General features: G+C 38.8%; 1 protein-coding gene across 15 annotated transcripts in view; it reads right to left on the bottom strand.

Moving 5' to 3' along the window:
- Positions 1-21189, bottom strand: part of CFH (complement factor H) — a 482162-nt gene that overhangs the window by 445881 nt on the left and 15092 nt on the right. For all 15 annotated transcript variants that reach the window (XM_045165767.1, XM_045165768.1, XM_045165769.1 and 12 more), the window contains exons 2-7: positions 20680-20865; positions 20236-20341; positions 16957-17033; positions 11549-11740; positions 5222-5392; positions 285-458 (exon numbers count right to left, since the gene is read on the bottom strand). In XM_045165767.1, the coding sequence (XP_045021702.1) occupies positions 285-458; positions 5222-5392; positions 11549-11740; positions 16957-17033; positions 20236-20341; positions 20680-20865 (906 nt within the window). The remainder of the gene's footprint in view (positions 1-284; positions 459-5221; positions 5393-11548; positions 11741-16956; positions 17034-20235; positions 20342-20679; positions 20866-21189) is intronic.

Genomic DNA, 21189 nt, shown 5'->3' with positions numbered 1-21189 from the left:
GGAGTAGGTTGTTAGAGATTTATATATTCAAAAACACAGCCATATTTTATCTTTGAGTGGCAAAAATGTAAAGAGTTTTTAGTTTACAAAAATGTTTTTATTCCTTATTAGAATTGCCTACTTCAAGAAGCAAATAATGCCTCTAAAAGCCCCAAATTACCATACACAGTAGGGTGGATACTTGGATTTGCCATACTGCATAGGGCATGGTGCCCCACTGTTGTATGTTTAAGAGAAAGAAATTTCACAATTAAGAAGAAGGTCAAGATATGAATGGAACATACAGGCACATCTCGGAACAGGTGCCCAGCCATCTCTGGTACACGTTGCATCAGTTCCACGTATCTCGGGAAAAAAACCCTTTTTACACTCATAAGTGATTTTATCTTGACCTCTGTATTTGCTTAATTCAGGTCTGTACACACCGTTTGGAATACGAGGAGGATCACATATTATTTCTGAAAAGACAAAAGGTATGTTCACAATATAGAAATCACATCCATTAAAATAATCAATTATATAAAAATATAAAAGTGGATGTTATTAATTTGTTCTTCGTACAGCACAAAAGTCAGTAAAATGAGCACAGCCTCATACCCCTCCTGCTGTATCACTTACATTTCCCTTCATTGTGTTTCTCATCTGATGTATCTGTACCCTAGGTACTCTTGAACTCTCTTTCTCCACAGTCAACACACTCTTCATGATATTCCACATCTGGCAAAGAATTCATGATGTATCACTTCAGCTATTCTTTCCACTTTCTGCAAGTTTCTCGGCTTCTGTATTTCTCACAAGTACTGCTGTAAAATATTCTCCTCCCTCCAGACACTTGTTGCAATAGCACACCCTGTCCTTTTGAAGTAGACTTAAATACAGGGATTGCATAGGACAATGAAATGAATGTGGGAGTAATGTTTTCCTTTAGAGAGGGAGGGAGTTGAAAAAGTCATTGAATTTTCATGTTCTCTTTCCCACAGCTACAGTGATTAAAAAAGAACACGGAAGGTCATATCTCCATTCCCTGATTCGGACAATTAAAATAATGAGGAGGGTCCCTCCTGATCTATGTTTTCCGGGAATTTTGTTAATTAAGACTATATATCTAATACAATGGGCTTCCCAGTTGGCACAAGTGGTAAGGAATCTACCTGCCAAGGCAAGAGACATAGCAGATGCAGGTTCCAATGAAGGTTGGAAGTGCACATACATAGAAAATAAACCTTAGTTTTTTAAGCCACTAAGATTTTGGAATACATTATTCTTATTGTAATAAAATAACCTAATCCAGGTTTAAAAACTCCTCTTTCACATAAAGACTCAGGTGAAAGGTGTCTATCGTAAATACTGAGCTCCACCATTGTAGGGAAGAAGTAGACATCAGTCAGTTCAGTCCCTCAGTTGTGTCCGACTCTGTAACCCCATGAACTGCAGCACACCAGGCCTTCCTGTTCATCACCAACTCCCAGAGTTCACTCAAACTCATGTCCATGGAGTCAGGGATGCCATCCAGGCATCTCATCCTCTGTTGTCCCCTCTTCCTCCTTCCCCCAATCCCTCCCAGCATCAGAGTCTTTTCCAGTGAGTCAACTCTTCACATGAGGTGGCCAAAGTACTGGAGTTTCAGCTAAAACATCAGTCCTTCCAAAGAACACCCAGGACTGATCTCCTTCAGAATGGACTGGTTGGATCTCCTTGCAGTCCAAGGGACTCTCAAGAGTCTTCTCCAACACCACAGTTCAAAAGCATCAATTCTTCGGCACTCAGCTTTCTTCACAGTCCAACTCTTACATCCATACATGACTACTAGAAAAACCATAGCCTTGACTAGACGGACCTTTGTTGGTAAAGTAATGTCTCTGCTTTTGAATATGCTATCTAGGTTGGTCATAACTTTCCTTCCAGGGAGTAAGCGTCTTTTAATTTCATGGCTGAAATCACCATCTGCAGTGATTTTGGAGCCCAAAACAATAAAGTCTGACACTGTTTCCACTGTTTCCCCATCTATTCACCATGAAGTGATGGGACCAGATGCCAGGATCTTAGTTTTCTGAATGTTGAGCTTTCAGCCAACTTTTCCACTCTCCTCTTTCACTTTCATCAAGAGGCTTTTTAGTTCCTCTTCACTTTCTGCCATAAGGGTGGTGTCATCTGCATATCTGGTGTTACTGATAATTCTCCTGGCAATCCTGATTCCAGCTTGTGTTTCTTCCAGCCCAGTGTTTCTCATGATGTACTTTGCATATAAGTTAAATAATCAGGGTGGCAATATACAGCCTTGATATACTCCTTTTCCTATTTGGAACCAGTCTGCTGTTCCATGTCCAGTTCTAACTGTTGCTTCCTGACCTACATACGGATTTCTCAAGAGGCAGGTCAGGTGGTCTGGTATTCCCATCTCTTTCAGAATTTTCCACAGTTTATTGTGATCCACACAGTCAAAGGCTTTGGCATAGTCAATAAAGCAGAAATAGATGTTTTTCTGAAACTCTCTTGCTTTTTCCATGATCCAGAGGATGTTGGCAATTTTATCTCTGGTTCCTCTGCCTTTTCTAAAACCAGCTTGAACATCTGGAAGTTCATGGTTCACATATTGCTGAAGCCTGGCTTGGAGAATTTTGAGCATTACTTTACTAGCGTGTGAGAAGAGTGCAATTGTGTGGTAGTTTGAGCATTCTTTGGCATTGCCTTTCTTTGGGATTAGAATGAAAACTGATCTTTTCCAGTCCTGTGGCCACTGCTGAGTTTTCCATATTTGCTGGCATATTGAGTGTAGCACTTTCACAGCATCATCTTTCAGGATTTGAAACAGCTCAACTGGAATTCCATCACCTCCACTAGCTTTGTTCGTAGTGATGCTTTCTAAGGCCCACTTGACTTCACATTCCAGGGTGTCTGGCTCTAGGTGAGTGATCACACCATCGTGATTATCTTCATCGTGAAGATCTTTTTTGTATAGTTCTTCTGTGTATTCTTGCCACCTCTTCTTAATATCTTCCACTTCTGTTAGGTCCATACCATCTCTGTCCTTTATCAAGGCCATCTTTGCATGAAATGTTCCCTTGGTATCTAATTTTCTTGAAGAGATCGCCAGTCTTTCCCATTCTGTCGTCTTCCTCTATTTCTTTGCATTGATCGCTGAGGAAGGCTTTCTTATCTCTCCTTGCTATTCTCTGGAACTCTGCATTCAGATGCTTTATCTTTCCTTTTCTCCTTTGCTTTTCGCTTCTCTTCTTTTCATAGTTATTTCTAAGGCCTCCCCAAACAGCCATTTTGCTTTTTTGAATTTCTTTTCCATGGGGATGGTCTTGATCCCTGTCTCCTGTACAATGTCACGAAACTCAGTCCATAGTTCATCAGGCACTCTATCAGATCTAGTCCCTTAAATCTATTTCTCACTTCCACTGTATAATCATAAGGGATTTGATTTTAGTCATACCTTAATGGTCTAGTGGTTTTCCCTACTTTCTTCAATTTAAGTCTGAATTTGGCAATAATGAGTTCATGATCTGAGCCACAGTCAGCCCCGGTCTTGTTTTTGCTGACTGTATAGAGCTTCTCCATCTTTGGCTGCAAAGAATATAATCAATCTGATTTCGGTATTGACCATCTGGTGATGTCCATGTGTAGAGTCTTCTTTTGTGTTGTTGGAAGAGGGTGTTAGCTATGACCAGTGCATTCTCTTGGCAAAACTCTATTAGCCTTTGCCCTGAAGTAGCCATAGACAATACATATAAGGAATGGGCATGTCTCTATTCCAGTAAGTCTTAGTTTACAAAAAGGAACAGGCTGGATTTGACCTGGCACTATGGCGTGAACCAGACATGGGACAACAAACTGGTTCAAATTTTAGAAAGGAGTACATCAAGGCTGTATATTGTCACCGTGCTAATTTAACTTCTATACAGAGTACATCATGTGAATTGCTGGACTGGATGAATCACAAGCTGGCATCAAGATTGCCAGGAGAAATATCAATAACCTCAGATATGCAGACGATAGCACCCTAATGGCACAATGCAAAGAGGAACTAAAGAGCCTCTTGATGAAAGTGAAAAAGGAGAGTAAAAAAGCTGGCTTAAAATTCAACATTCAAAAAACTAAGATCATGCCAATCGGTCCCATCATTTCATGGCAAATAGAGGAGAAAAACTGGAAGCAGTGGCAGAATTTATAGTCTTGGGCTCCAAAATCACTGCAGATGGTGACTGCAGCCATGAAATTAAAAGACGCTTACTCCTTCAAAGAAAAGTTATGACAAACCTAGGCAGCATATTAAAAATCAGAGACATTACTTTGCCAACAGAGGTCTGTCTAGTCAAGGCTATGGTTTTTCCTGTAGTCATATACAGATGAGAGAGTTGGACCATAAAGAAGGCTGAGCACCAAAGAACTGATACTTTCAAACTGTGGTGCTGGAGAAGACTCTTGAGAGACTCTTGGGTAGCAAGGAGATCAAACCAGTCAATCCTAAAGGAAATCAACCCTGAATATTCATTGGAAGGACTGAAGCTGAAGCTGAAGTTCCAATGCTTTGGCCATCTGATGCAAAGAGCTGACTCACTAGAAAAGACTCTGATGCTGGGGAAGATTGAAGGTGGGGGGAGAAGGGAACAACAGAGGATGAGATGGTTGAATGGCATCACTAACTCAATAGACATGAGTCCGAGCAAACTCTGGGAGATAGTGAAGGACAGGGAAACCTGGCATGCTGCCATTTATGGGGTTGCAAAGAGTTGGACACAACTTCATGACTGCACAACAACTTTGTGTACACAACAATAGTGTGCTACTCCTTGACATAGTCCTTTCTGATTTATAAAGTTCTACTCAGTCATTTATATCAACTTTGCTAGTACACAACAAGGATCAATTTGCAATAATCTTTTTTTTTTTTAAGTCATGCTTTCCAGGTGGCTCAGTGGTAAAGAATCCAATGGAGGAGACAGAGGTTCAGTCCCTAGGTCAGGAAGATCCCCTGGAGAAGGGAGTGCCAATCCATGCCAGTATTGTTTCCTGGGAAATCCCAAGGACAGAGGAGCCTGGTGGGCTACAGTCCATAGGATCTCAAAGGAGTCAGACATAACTTCAACTAAACAGCAATAAATAAACATCAATACTCCATTTTCAGAAAAAATAAACTGCTTAATGGTAAGGAGTATTTGAGTTAAAGCAACTGGTAAAATATTCAGCAAAAGATATAAAAGAAATGTAACATTACCTATACAAGTAGGAGCTGGAGTCCATCCAGATTTAGTGCATACTGTATCTCCTCTCTGACCATATTCAAAACCGGCTGCACATCTGTATTGAACTCGTTCATTTGCCTTATAGGTTGCCTTTGGAAGTACAGCTTGTCCATTTAAAATGACTGGTGTTTTGCAGAAAATTTCTAAACAAAAGGGATTAAATTTCAAAATGTCCATTATATGTCAAAGTACTGTGTCCCAGATATAAGTTATATAAAGATAAAACTTTTGTTTCCATTCCATTAAGTAAATTAGGCCACCAAACAAAGTCCTGTTTTGACTTGAATGCTTGATGAATAATTTATCAGTTGTTTTTAACATTCATTTTTGGAAGAAAGTTAAAATTCTGATTTAAATCTTTTTGCTGATTTATTTAGTTGGGGGAATAAATTAGTCTTCTTGACATAAATAATGTCTAGTAACTTCATCAGCTATATATGTAAAACTGAATACCGAAGTAGTTTCATTGTGATTTATGTAAAACAGCCTATTCATATGTATCCTGGTTTTCCATATATTTTGCTTTATTTTAGATTAATGATATATAAAGAAGTTACTTGTCGTAACTTAAGCATTTTATATATTATAGTATTTTGAATGAATCTGAACATCAATTTCTAGAGCTGTGGGAAATGGTATTACTAAATATTTATGTTGCCTCCTGTCCTTCATTTGTAGAAAGCTAGAAAACATTATGTACTTAATGCCTTTCTCTTTTTTTCAACTTTTTCTAGGCTTTGTTTTTATTTTTATTTTTCCTAATTTTTATTGGTGTTTATTTGCTTCACAGTGCTGTGTTAGTTTCTACTGTACAGCACAGTTAATGAACTATATGTATACGTATATCCCTTCTTTTTTGGATTTCCTTTCCATTTGTGTCTCCACAGAGCACCAAGTTCCCTGTGCTATACAGTAGGTTCTCATTAATTTTCTATTTTATACATAGTATCAATAATATCTCTATATATGTCTATCCCAGTCTTACAATTCATCCCACTCCCTCTTCCCCCTTGGTATCCATACGTTTGTTCTCTACATCTGTGTCTCTGTTTCACCTTTGTAAATGAGATCATCTCTACCAATTTTTTCAGATTCTACATATATGTGTTAATACACAATACTTGATTTTCTTTCTGACTTACTTCACTCCATATGACAGTGCATAAGCCTCTTCTACATGTATCATTTTTTAAAAGCTTTTTATAAAAATTTTCAAACATAATCAAAAGTCAAAAAAATATGTGAACTCAATTCCAAATCATTTAAGTTTGCTTTAAAAAAATAATAATTAGCAATACATAATGAACTTTTCTCATATCATTCAATATTCTTATACCAAATAATGTTTCCAGTTGCACTGCTGAGGCACTTAATAAGTGTTCTGCTGCTGCCAAGGCGCTTCAGCCGTGTCCAACTCTGTGCGACCCCATAGACGGCAGCCAGGCTCCGCCCTCCCTGGGATTCTCCAGGCAAGAACACTGGAGTGGGTTGCCATTTCCTTCTCCAAATAAGTGTTCTAACACTTGCATATAATGGGAAAGTAAAAATCAATATACTCAAGGAGAATATATGTGTTTTTTTAGGGAAAACATTCTCATGGAAATAATTTACGTAGAAATAACTAAGGAATTTTTTATGAAGGAATTGTATCACAGATATTGCATTCAACTTACATGAACTCATGTAGTTCTGCTATGTAATTAAAATACCATATTTTTTTAAAAAGTAGGTAAAATTTGATACATAATTTCAGTGATCTGTAAAAATTATATATATTTTTTTGTTCTTGATAATAGAGTAATTATTAACAAAATACTTTATCAAAGAAATTAATTTAACTTGTTGTATTGCATCTCCAAAAAGCAACTGACCAGCTCTTGTGATTGCCATCCCTTCAAGTTTCTGTCAAAAACAAACAAACAAACAAAAGCTGGCCATCATCTTTCACACTGTCCTCTCTCAAACAATTTCCCCTGGGATTCCAGCAACAGTGACTAATTTCCCAGATTCTATTCTCCCTTCATCTCAATCTTTTCTTTCCTGTTTGCAACTTAATGATATTTTTCCTGTCACTTAAAATGCTGCATTGATTCCCAAACTAGTCTGCATAAAAGCCTAATCCTTCAGCATGGTGTGTGCCACCCCTCAGAACCTTGGACTGCCCATATTCTCTCCATCACTGACTTCTTCTCGGCCTGCATCCTACATTAAGGCCCCTGAGAACAATGGGAACAAGGGGCTTCATGCTCAGAGAGACCTCAAAGCCACTGCCCCTTCCACTCCATCCGACTGGTTTGCTTTTCCCTGCCTCAATTCATCTAAAGATTCTCATTCTTCCTTTAAGACATGTTTTGCATCAGTCATTTCTGATAGATTTCACTAACCACAGAAACGTATGCAAAAAATAAACCCCACCCATGATCCTCTAGAGCTTCCCTGTTGGCTCAGTTGGTAAAGAACCTGCCTGCAATGCAGGAGACCCAAGTTGGATCCTGGGTCAGAAAGATTCCCTGGAGAACAGAATGTCAACCCACTCCAGTATTCTTGCCTGGAAATCCCACGGACAGAGGAGCCTACTGGCTACAGTCCACGGGGTTGCAAGAGTCAGACACAACTCAGCAACTAAATCACAAGTCCCACCACATGATCTCTAGAGCATATGTAACTGCTACACTGCATATAAATATGTTCATCTTTATTAACTCGAAATAGTTTTGTAAAAAGGACTTTCTAGGAAGAGGAACACTTCTCTTTGTATCTCACTGTAGGACAGACTAGACTAAGAAAATGTAAATCATTTGGGGAAATTAGATAATGTTAAAAAATATATGATAGAAATTTCTCCCAAACAAGTATTGGTAAAAAAAAAAAAAGGTATGGTAATTTTAAATAAATTAGACATAATACATTATGACAAAAGCAAAAATCATCATGAGGTTCTCAAGGAAACATTTCACACAAAGATAGGCACAATAAAGGAGAAAAACAGGAAAGACCTAACAGAAGCAGAAGAGATTAAGAAGAGGTGGCAAGAATACACAGAATTGTACAAAAAAGATCTCAGTGACCCAGATAACCACAATTGTGTGGTCACTCACCTACAGTCAGACATCCTGGAGTATGAAGTCAAGTGGGCCTTAGAAAGCCTTGCTACAAACAAAACTAGTGGAGGTGATGGAATTTCAGCTAAGCTATTTCAAATCCTGAAAGATAATGCTGTTGAAGGGCTGCACTCAATATGCCAGCAACTTTGGAAAACTCAGGAGTGGCACAGGACCAGAAAAGTTCAGCTTTCATTCTAATCCCAAAGAAGGGCAATGCCAAAGAATGTTCAAGCTACCATACAATTGTACTCATTAACATGCAAGCAAGGTAATACTCAAAATCCTTCAAGCTAAGTTTCAATAATATTTGAACCAAGAACCCCCAGATGTACAGCTGGATTTAGAAAAAGCAGAGAAACCAGAGATCAAATCAGCATCTGCTGGATCATAGAAAAATAAAGGGAACTCCAGAAAAAACATCTATTTCTGCTTCATTGACTATTCTAAAGCCTTTGACTATGTGGATCACAACAAACTGTGGAAAATTCTTCAAGAGTTGGGAACGCCTGACCATCTTACCTGCCTCCTGGGAAACCAGTATGCAGGACAAGAAGCAATAGTTAGAACTGGACATGGAACAACTGACTGGTTCAAAATTGAGAAAGGAGTATGTCAAGGCTGTATACTGTCACCCTGTTAATTTAACTTACATGCAGAGTACATTATGCAAACTGCTGGGCTGGATGAAACACAAGCTAGAATCAAGATTGCTGGGAGAAATATCAACAACCTCAGATACATAGATGATGTCACTATAATGGCAGAAAGCAAAGAGGAACTAAAGAACCTCTTGAGGAAAGTGAGAGAGGAGAGTGAAAAAGCTGGCTTAAAACTCAGCATTCAAATAATGAAGATCATGGCATATAGTCTCATCACTTCATGGCAAATAGATGGGGAAAAGGTGGAAACTGTCAGATTTCATTTTCTTGGGCTCCAAAATCACTGCAGAGGGTGACTGCAGCCATAAAATTAAAAGGCTCTTGCTCCTTGGAAGAAAAGCTATGACAAACCTAAGCAGTGTATTAAAAAGCAGAATCATCACTTTGCCAAAAAAAGGTCTGTAATGCCAAAGTTATGATGTTTTCCACTACTCATGTATGCATGTGAGAGCAGGACCACAAAGAAGGCTGAGTGCCAAAGAACTGATGCTTTCAAACTGTGGTGCTAGAAGACTCTTGAGAGTCCCTTGGACTGCAAGGAAATCAAACCAGTCAATCCTAAAGGAAATCAGTCCTGAATATTCATTGGAAGGATTGATGCCAATGCTGACCTTCCAATACTTTGGCCACCTGATGCAAAGAGCCGACTCATTGGGACAAACCTCTGATGCTGGGGAAAATTTAGGGCAGGAGGAAAACGGGGCAACAGAGGATGAGATGATTGGATGGCATCACTGACTCAATGGTCATGTGTTTGAGCAAACTCTGGGACATAGTGAAGGACAGGGAAACCTGGTGCATTGCAATTCATGGGGTTGCAAAGAGTTGGACACTACTGAGCAACTAAACAACAACAAAATCATCATATTGGTCATGAGGCCAAGGTCAGCAGTATTACGACTAAAGAAATGCTGGCTTACAGGTTACTATAGAACTTTTTTTTAAAGACAAAAATTTATTTAGTGGATTCAATTCAGATCAGTAATATTTATACTAAACTTCCAGTGCAAGTATAAAACAGGGCCACTTTTAGAAGTGTTATTCAAAGACAGAATGTCATCATGATACATCAGTAGAGATAAACATTGAATGTTTAGTTTTTCAAATATAAAATGACCTTTTAGAGTTTTAAGGTACCATTTCACACCAGTCAGAATGGCTGCGATCCAAAAGTCTACAAGTAATAAATGCTGGAGAGGGTGTGGAGAAAAGGGAACCCTCTTACACTGTTGGTGGGAATGCAAACTAGTACAGCCACTATGGAGAACAGTGTGGAGATTCCTTAAAAAACTGGAAATAGACATGCCTTATGATCCAGCAATCCCACTGCTGGGCATACACACTGAGAAAACCAGAAGGGAAAGAGACACGAGTACCCCAATGTTCATCGCAGCACTGTTTATAATAGCCAGGACATGGAAGCAACCTAGATGTCCATCAGCAGATGAATGGATAAGAAAGCTGTGGTACATATACACAATGGAGTATTATTCAGCCATTAAAAAGAATACATTTGAATCAGTTCTAATGAGGTGGATGAAACTGGAGCCTATTATACAGAGTGAAGTAAGCCAGAAAGAAAAACACCAATACAGTATACTAACGCATATATATGGAATTTAGAAAGATGGTAACAATAACCCTGTGTACGAGACAGCAAAAGAGACACTGATGTATAGAACAGTCTTATGGACTCTGTGGGAGAGGGAGAGGGTGGGAAGATTTGGGAGAATGGCATTGAAACATGTAAAATATCATGTATGAAATGAGTTGCCAGTCCAGGTTCGATGCACGATACTGGATGCTTGGGGCTGGTGCACTGGGACGACCCAGAGGGATGGAATGGGGAGGGAGGAGGGAGGAGGGTTCAGGATGGGGAACACATGTATACCTGTGGCGGATTCATTTTGATATTTGGCAAATCTAATACAGTTATGTTAAGTTTAAAAATAAAATAAAATTAAAAAAAAAAAAAAAACTTGTAGCAGAAATGCTTTTACTTTAGTCATGAGTCAACTACACTTTAATTATGGTTATGAGAATGGACTTTAGTGTCATATAACCTAGATTTGAGAGAAGGCAATGGCACCCCACTCCAGTACTCTTGCCTGGAGAATCCCAAGGACGGGGGAGCCTGGTGGGTGCCATCCATTGGGTCGCACAGAGTCAGACACAACTGAAGCAACTTAGCAGCAGCACCAGCAGCAGCTACCTAGGTTTGAATCTTACCTCTACCATATACACCATGATTATTTTGGACATGCAATTTAATTTCTTTGCACCATGATTTCCTCATTATGAAACAGAGATGAACACAATACATAAATCACATGGTCATTTGGAAGGTTAAATAGATGACACTTGTAAACAGTTTAGATCACCTACTGTAAAGTAGTAAGTGCTGAATAAATGCTAGCAATTGTTAGTATTTTTCAAATCCTATAGGATGCACAGTGTTTTGAAAGGTATATTTTCATGAAAAAACAAACTAAACTCATGCAATTAATCAAATCAACAGTAAGTAAGTTTATCTTACCTACACATTTTGGTGTTTCTGCACTCCAAACACCACCTGCTGAGCAATGTATTTGTTTGGGTCCATCCAGCATGTAGCCTGAATTACACTCAAACTGTACCACTTGTCCATAGGTATATTCTTGGTCTGGTTCCAGGGCATCACTGAAAATTTTCCCATTCTCTGGTTCTGTCACTGGTAAACACTTAACAACTGAAAAAATAAACATAACTTCCTCTAATGAAATTGGAAAACTTTAAAACCTTATCATGAAAAAATGAGTATATATAAATTTGACATATATATATATATATAACCAACAGCAAGATTACTTTTTTAAAGATGTGTTTATTTGCTAAAACTGTTAGCCAGAAATAAATTCTACTAAGTAAAAACAAAGAAAAACAATAATAGTAGTAAGCTTATCTCTGATTCTTTCCTGTGGGAGTAAGCAAAAAACACTACTACCTTGAGATTTGTAATGAAAGTGTATATATTTTCACTTTCATTTTTAATGAAAGTGTATATATTTTCCATGAACAGTATGGAAAGGCAAAAAGATAGGATACTGAAAGATGAATTCCCCCAGTCAGTAGGTACCCAATATGGTACTGGAGATCAGTGGAGAAATAACTCCAGAAAGAATGAAGGGACAGAGCCAAAGCAAAAACAGCACCCAGCTGTGGATGTGACTGGTGATAGAAACAAGGTCCGATGCTATAAAGAGCAATATTGTATAGGAACCTGGAATGTTAGGTCCATGAATCAAAGCAAATTGGAAGTGGTCAAATAGGAGATGTCAAGAGTTAACGTCGACATTCTAGGAATCAGCCAACTAAAATGGATGGGAATGAGTGAATTTAACTCAGATGATTATTATATTTACTACTATAGGCAGGAAACCCTTAGAAAAAATGGAATAGCAATCATAGTCAACAAAAGGGTCCGAAATGTAGTACTTGGATGTAATCTCAAAAACAACAGAATGATCTCTGTTTGTTTCCAAGGCAAACCATTCAATATCACAGCAATCAAAGTCTAGGCCCCAATCAGTAATGCTGAAGAAGCTGAAGTTAAATAGTTCTATGAAGACCTACAAGACCTTCTAGAACTAACACCCAAAAAAGATGGCCTTTTCATTATAGGACTGGAATGCAAAAGTAGGAAGTCAAGAAACAACTGGAGTAGCAGGCAAATTTGGCCTTGGACACAGAATGGAGCAGGGAAAAGGCTAATAGAGTTTTGCCAAGAGAATACACTGGTCATAGCAAACACCCTCTTCCAACAACACAAGAGAAGACTCTACACATGGCCAGCACTGAAATCAGACTGATTATTTGCAGCCAAAGATGGAGAAGCTCTATGCAGTCAGCAAAAAGAAGATCGGGATTGACTGTGGCTCAGATCATGAACAGCTTATTGCCAAATGCAGACTTAAATTGAAGAAAGTAAGGAAAACCACTAGACCATTCAGGTATGACCTAAATCAAATGCCTTATAATTATACAGTGGAAGTGAGAATAGATTTAAGGGATTAGATCTGATAGACATATAGTGCCTAATGAACTATGGATGGAGGTTCATGACATTGTACAGGAGACAGGGATCAGGACCATTCCCAAGAAAAAGAAATGCAAAAAAGCAAAATGGCTGTCTGAGGCAGCCTTACAAATAGCTTTGAAAAGAAGAGAAGCCAAAAGCAAAGAAGAAAAGGAAAAATATACCCATTTAAATGCAGAGTTCCAAAGAACAGCATGGGGAGATAAGAAAGCCTTCTTCAGTGACCAGTGCAAAGAAATAGAGGAAAATAATAGAATGGAAAGACTAGAGATCTTTTAAAGAAAATTAGAGATACCAAGGGAACATTTCATGCAAAGATGGGCTCAATAAAGTACAGAAATGGAATGGACCTAACAGAAGCAGAAGATATTAAGAAGAGGTGGCAAGAGTACACAGAAGAACTGTACAAAAAAGATCTTCATGACCCAGAATCACAATGGTATGATCACTCACCTAGAGCCAACATCCTGGAATGGGAAGTCAAGTGGGCCTTAGGAAGCATCACTATGAAGAAAGATAGTGGAGGTGTTGGAATTCCAGTTGAACTATTTCAAATACTAAAAGATGATGCTGTGAAAGTGCTGCACTGAATATGCCAGCAAATTTGGAAAATTCACAGGGGCCACAGGACTGGAAAAGGTTAGTTTTCATTCCAATCCCAAAGAAAGGCAATGCCAAAGAATGCTTAAACTACCACACAATTGCACTCATCTCACATGCTAGCAAAGTAATGTTCAAAATTCTCCAAGTGAGTCTTCAGCAATACGTGAACTGTGAACTTCCAAATGTTCAAGCTGGATTTAGAAAAGGCAGAGGAACCAGAGATCAAATTGCCAACATCCGCTGGATAATGTAAAAAGAAATAGAGTTCCAGAAAAACATCTATTTCTGCTTTATTGACTATGTCAAAGCCTTTGACTGTGTGGATCACAATAAACTGTGGAAAATTCTGAAAGAGATGGGAATACCAGACCACCTGACCTGCCTCTTGAGAAATCCGTATGTAGGTCAGGAAGCAACAGTTAGAACTGGACATGGAACAGCAGACTGGTTCCAAATAGGAAAAGGAGTACGACAAGGTTGTATATTGTCACCCTTTTTATTTAACTTACATGCAGAGTATATCATGAGAAACCCTGGGCTGTATGAAGCAAAAACTGGAATCAAGATTGCTGGGAGAAACATCAATAACCTCAGATATGCAGATGACACCACCATTATGGCAGACAGTGAAGAAGAACTAAAAAGCTTCTGGATGAAAATGAAAGAGGAGAGTGAAAAAGTTGGCTTAAAGCTCAACATTCAGAAAACTAAGATCATGGCATCCAGTCCCATCACTTCATGGGAAATAGATGGGGAAACAGTGGAAACAGTGGCTGACTTTTTTGGGGGGCTTCGAAATCACTGCAGATGGTGGCTGCAGCCATGAAATTAAAAGATGCTTACACCTTGGAAGTAAAGTTATGACCAACCTAGATAGCATATTAAAAAGCAACCTAGATGTCCATCAGCAGATAAATGGATAAGAAAGCTATGGTACATATACACAATGGAGTATTACTCAGCCATTAAAAAGAATACATTTGAATCAGTTCTAATGAGATGGATGAAACTGGAGCCTATTATACAGAGTGAAGTAAGCCAGAAAGAAAAACACCAATACAGTATACTAACGCATATATATGGAATTTAGAAAGATGGTAACAATAACCCTGTGTACAAGACAGCAAAAGAGACAGTGATGTATAGAACAGTCTTATGGACTCTGTGGGAGAGGGAGAGGGTGGGAAGATTTGGGAGAATGGCATTGAAACATGTAAAATATCATGTATGAAACGAGTTGCCAGTCCAGGTTCGATGCACGATACTGGATGCTTGGGGCTAGTGCACTGGGATGACCCAGAGGGATGGTATGGGGAGGGAGGAGGGAGGAGGGTTCAGGATGGGGAACACGTGTATACCTGTGGCAGATTCATTTTGATATTTGGCAAAACTAATACATTTATGTAAAGTTTAAAAATAAAATAAAATTAAAAAAAAAAAAAAGCAGAGACATTACTTTGCTAACAAAGATCCACCTAGTCAAGGCTATGGTTTTTCCAGTGGTCCTGTATGGATGTGAGAGTTGGAGTGTGAAGAAAGCTGAGCACCGAAGAATTGATGCTTTTGAACTGTGGTGTTGGAGAAGACTCTTGAGAGTCCCTTGGACTACAAGGAGATTCAACCAGTCCATCCTAAAGGAGGTCAGTCCTGGATGTTCATTGAAAGGACTGATGTTGAAGCTGAAACACCTGATGCGAAGAGCTGACTCATTTGAAAAGACCCTGATGCTGGGAAAGATTGAGGACAGGAGGAGAAGGGGATGACAGAGGATGAGACGGTTAGATGGCATCACCGACTCAATGGAGATGAGTTTGAGTAAACTCCGGGAGCTGGTGATGGACAGGGAGGCCTGGCGTGCTGCAGTCCATGGGGTCGCAGAGTCAGACACAACTGAGCAACTAAACTGAATTGAACTGATACATTTCAGTTCATTCATTTCATTCATATTTCTTACATAATTGAGAAATACAAAGTTGGAGATACTTAAATACAAAATTTCCATTTAAGTCTCACAATAATACAAAGCTGTATTCCTAAAAGGTATAAAAACAAACTTTCTGAATATATGTACTTCAATAAATAAACAGTCTTTAATTTTTCTTCTTCTTCTATATCAAAATAACTAGAGCACTTTTTTTATTTTCCTTATCATTTTCCAATATCCCTTAGGTTTAAGATAGTCAACCTTTATTTTAGAATAGAATCTCCCAGGATGCTTGTTAAATGGAAACTCTGTGGCTAGCTCCCTGCCCTATCACCCAAGGAACACTGATTCAGCCGATCTTTATGATCCAAAAATTTCAGTTTTTAAGAAGCACTCCAGATTATTCCAGTATGGATGTTCCCTAGAACATTTATCCCCTTCCTCTCATTTCTGTTGATGAAAGATCTCCCACTCTTTTTCAGAAAACAGGAATTTTGAGTGATCACTGTTCTTCTTTCCTTCTTCCTCTGCTTCTGTCTTTTTCTCTCTTTCCTCCCTTCCACTCTCTCTGCCCTGCATTTACCTCTTCTTTTTCCTCTCTACTTACTCATCACCATTCAACTAGGAAAAGTTATTTTCATGATGACAACAGATTATTCTTTTTATTTTATATTGGAGTATAGTCAATTAACAATGTTGTGATAGTTTCTGGTGGACAGCAAAGGGACTCTTATTTTCATGATGACTACAGATTGTAATCAGTGGTTTAAAATCGGTAAACAGGATGTGCAAATTTTCCATTCTCTCTGTTTGCTTTATGGATCAGTAAGAAAGGGCAGAGCTCTTCCTTAGTTTCTGGCTCTCTTCAGTAAACTAAAATCATAGGAAAACTCCCCGTGTCAGGCAGGAGGAAGGAGATGTTTAAACTATGTTCTCCAGTTAAGCTTTTATCTGAGATCCTTGCATTGGGGTGGTTATTTGGCTGTGTGCTCCTTCATTAATAAAGCTGACACTCTCATCTTCATTTTAATGTGATATGTGTGTTATTCCCAGTGGTTAGAATCCAAAAGGAAAAACAAAACTTAGATTTTTTTTTCTAGTCTGTAATACTTCGACTATTAGATTAGACGAACCTGTATTTATATTCGGTTATTGAAACACTTAACAACATAGCAATAAAAGATTAGATCCAAATCTGTACTATAGTAGAATCCACAAAAATAATTTGAGTAAGAAATATTTAATTATAGACTTTAAGAATATTTAATATAAGACATTTCCCCCAAAAAATCATATTTTAAATATATGCTTTAATATACTTGTAAATTAGTTCTACATCTACCTTCACATATGGGAATATCATTGGTCCATCCATTTGTGTCACATTCACGGAAATTCATCTCACCCACCATCTGATACCTAAAAATCAAAATTAACAGAATTGTGAGCTGATGTGTGTTTATGTGCAGTTTTAAGTTTGATACCATTTCAAATATCCAGAAATTCTAGAGGAAAACTATGAATAGGAGCACATGCTTCCCTCCCTCCTCAGGAAAGGCACTTAATTAAGCCCTCAGGTGCATGGACTTGAATTATCAAAATTCTTGGTTCGTGACACAAACTCATTAATGTTTTATGCATTTTTATTTTTCCAGTTGAGTCAGTTAATGAGGTACACTTAACAATGTAATAAGCTCCATGAACTATCACAAAAAAACAAAGATAAAAACATGAGATCATGATAAAAGCAGTAAACAACAGTTCACTGCATGTTACCCCAGTCCACTCTTTTTCCATATTTCTATCCATAGTCCTACCCTCCACGATTGTGATATTTTCTGGACACTTTGTGCTTTTTTTTTTTTTTAACATTATCAAGGACAGTGCTAGCAAGAATAGTTTGGTGTGGCTTATTGTCAGCACTTGTCTCCATCTCCCATCTCCATCCTGGTGATGCTTTCCAGAGTATGGTCACCAAGTCAAGCCCGCTTACATAAGTCATTCAGTGTGAAATTATACTAACTCATCAAGCCTGAGCTTCAAACCAAAGATGCTGTACTTGCACAGGGAACTATGCTCAATGTCATGTGGCAACCTGAATGGGAGGGGAGTTTGGAGAGAATGGATACATGTATGTGTATGGCTGAGTTCCTTTGCTGTGCACTTGAAACTATCACAACATTGTTAATGGCTATATTCCAATACAAAATACTGCTGCTGCTGCTGCTAAGTCGCGTTGGTCGTGTCCGAATCTGTACTACCCCATAGACAGCACCCCACCAGGCTCCTCTGTCCCTGGGATTCTCCAGGCAAGAATACTGGAGTGGGTTGCCATTTCCTTTTCCAATGCATGCATGCATGCATGCATGGTAAGTCACTTCAGTCGTGTCTGGCTCTTTGCAACCCCATGGAGGGCAGCCCACCAGGCTGCCCTGTCCATGGGATTCTCCAGGCAAGAATACTGGAGTGGGTTGCCATTTCCTTCTCCATACAAAATACAAAGCTTTTTTTTTTTTTTTTTTTTTTTTAAGCATCCTTCTCAAATTTATTACATTTGACAACCGGAAGCAAAAAAAAATTTTTTTACTCAAAAAATAAATAAGGAAAGGCATTTTGATAACCACAAGTGAGAGAATTTGGGGAAAAAAGAAAGAAAGGCCTCTTTTAAAACTTCTAAAGAATTGTACCTGAACAAACATTTCCTTTGACCCTGAATGAGAGTTGTCCTGCTAGTTGCACAAGTAAAAGAAAACTCTCTCCTTCAAAAAACACTTTGCCTTCTTGGATAGTGGTTGATTTGTTCCTAATTCTCTAAGGGAAGAAATCTTTTCAGTAGAGTAAATGAAAGTCACGGGAACTTGAACTCAAACTTTTACTCTGTGCCCCTGTCACACGGAGGAACAAGATAATTGGTTGTCAAAGGTTCTTCTCTGGCTCCTTTATTGGCTCCGCCTAATAACAGAGGAACATTTCCTGCTGACTATTTTCCACCAGGGACCCAGTCATTCGCCCAAACCTCTCTCCGGAGTTCTGCGAAATTCTACACATATCCTCCTATTGCCACCGGCTAACCCCGGAAATTCAAATTTCTGGGGAATGAAAATAGAACCTGGGTAATAAATCTAACCTTATTTCCCCTCCGCGCTAAGTTTCCTTTACCAGGCTCACAGGGTCCCGCATACCGAAGCCGCAGAGCCAGCCCTTCAGACGGCGTTCCCAGCTCAAAATGGCCGCCCGGGCGCCTCAGCCTGGGGCCCTGTGCTGACGCCGCGCTGCCCACTGCGCTCTGGAACCTGAGCCCCGCGCTGCCCCGCCCGCGGGAATCCACCCACCACCGCCCCGCCCCTGCCCCGGCCCCGCGTTCCCCACCATGGGGACCCTGAGACGCCGCCCTGCTTGCTCATAGCCTGCCGTACTTATTTCTCCCACCAAGTCTGTGATGCGCTTGATATGTTTCTGCTTTTATAAGTGAGGAAATTGGAGTAAAGAGATATTTTCTAAAAATACATATAGTTATTAAGTGGTAGCGTTTTGGAATACGAGCTTACTTCAAAGCCTAAGCTCTAAAATATTCTACTGCCTCAAATCAAGAAATAAATGGGGAATGAATGATTCCACTTTGTGGAATAAGAAATTCCACTCTGTGTATATTTATGTAGTATAAAAGTACAATGATTCAGTTTTCCTATATATAAAACTTTCTTCAAAACAAGGTGCTGGGAGTCACAAGAAAGAAAGAACACTGAGCAAGTCACAACACAGGGTTAAGAATAGCTGAGTTGTGGGAATCCAGCAGGTGCTTCGGAGAAGGCAATGGCATCCCACTCCAGTACTCTTGCCTGGAAAATCCCATGGATGGAGGAGCCTGGTAGGCTGCAGTCCATGGAGTCGCTAAAAGTCGGACACGACTGAGCGACTTCACTTTCACTTTTCACTTTGCTACATTGGAGAAGGACATGGCAACCCACTCCAGTGTTCTTGCCTGAAGAATCCCCAGGGACGGGGGAGCCTGGTGGGCTGCTGTCTATGGGGTCGCACAGAGTCGGACACGACTGACGTGACTTAGCAGCAGCAGCAGGTGCTTAGAAGGCACAAAGTTACCTCTTTTGAGTATAGCAGCATTTTTGGTCTGCGTGATAAGCGTAATTTACGGATTGTGGAAACTTAAAGAATGATAGTTATTATTTCAGTGTTCAGTTAGTCTGATTTCTCATAAATTGTATAAAGTTTTATGAAAATAGATCCACGTTCTCTAATTTTGTTACCATTCCCACTGCCCCTGAGATATGGAATTCTTATTCTGCACATAATAGGATGCAGTGAGGACCCATTGCAGAGAATTTTTGTTTAAATGTGTACAACTTTCCCACTCTCCTGTAACTATACTCTACCAGAGTAATTATAATTCATTTTAATTTTTCAATGTTGAGGAGAAGATCATATTATCCAAATATAATCATTTTCATTATAGTTTACATTTTCAGATTACTTGTCTGTTACTTATAAAAATGCTGATAGAAAAATATAATAACCTTAAACACATAAATAAGGTCAGTTTCTATTTACTCTTTACAGTATGAAAGATCTGAATTATAAACTGCTCTTTCTGTTGATGACATACCCCTCATCACACGTATAAACAACCTTTGCACCATATTCAAACTGAGTTCCTTCTGCAAGATGGAAAGAACCAAATGGAGTGTCTCCAGGGTGTGCACAGGGCTTTTCTAAAATGAATAAGAAAAAGAATATGATGTTAGCATGTAGCACAGCGAGTAACAATTTACATAGGAGTTCAAGAACAGGGATATCTGATATTGTTTTAGAGGACAGAATTGAAAATATAGAAAAGTGAAAAATGCCAAAGTTATCTGTATGCTTTTTTTTTAATTTTGGAAGATGACAACCCCTTTTTAAGAATGATGAGGATATATTGCTTTGTATTTAAATGACACTAGCAGTAGAATTCAGCCAGTATTGCCATAATAGCATTTATTAAATATTTATTAATTAAATAGTTTTTTCACAACTTTTCACAGGTTTCACAAAAGTAGGAATTACTTACTCCGACATATCCTCGATGGATTAAGAGACACCCATTTTCCACCCCTGCACATCATTACAATACTCCCCAGAGTTCTGTATCCAGGGCGGCATTTATATGTAGCCTGAGTGCCCTCTTGATATGTTTGTTCAGTCCAAGAACCTGACAGGATTTCTGTTTCTTTTCTGGGAGGGGGTTCTTTGCAGTCTACAAAAAAAAAAAAAAAGGGTGTTTAAATACAATGAAAAATGCAATTTTTTCAGGTTATTTTTGTTTTAAAGAAAACCTATACAGGTCCGTCCAATGTAAGTCTTAATATATATTTTTTACCTTAAAAAAATTAAATCTACATAGATTTGTAGAATAACTTTCAAGATAAATAGTTACACTTTACTGTATTATTTTTAAGTGATACACTGAATTCTATAGTTCTGCTCTTTTCTAAGGGCTTCCCTGGTAGTTTAGCTGCTAAAGAATCCACCTGCAATTCAGGAGAACCTGGTTCAATTCCTGGGTTGGGAAGATCCCCTT

This window comes from Bubalus bubalis, chromosome 5, assembly GCF_019923935.1.
Source record: "Bubalus bubalis isolate 160015118507 breed Murrah chromosome 5, NDDB_SH_1, whole genome shotgun sequence".
Taxonomy (NCBI): domain Eukaryota; kingdom Metazoa; phylum Chordata; class Mammalia; order Artiodactyla; family Bovidae; genus Bubalus; species Bubalus bubalis.
The sequence above is the reverse complement of the archived record's forward strand: the minus strand, read 5'-3'. Positions and strand labels throughout refer to the sequence as shown.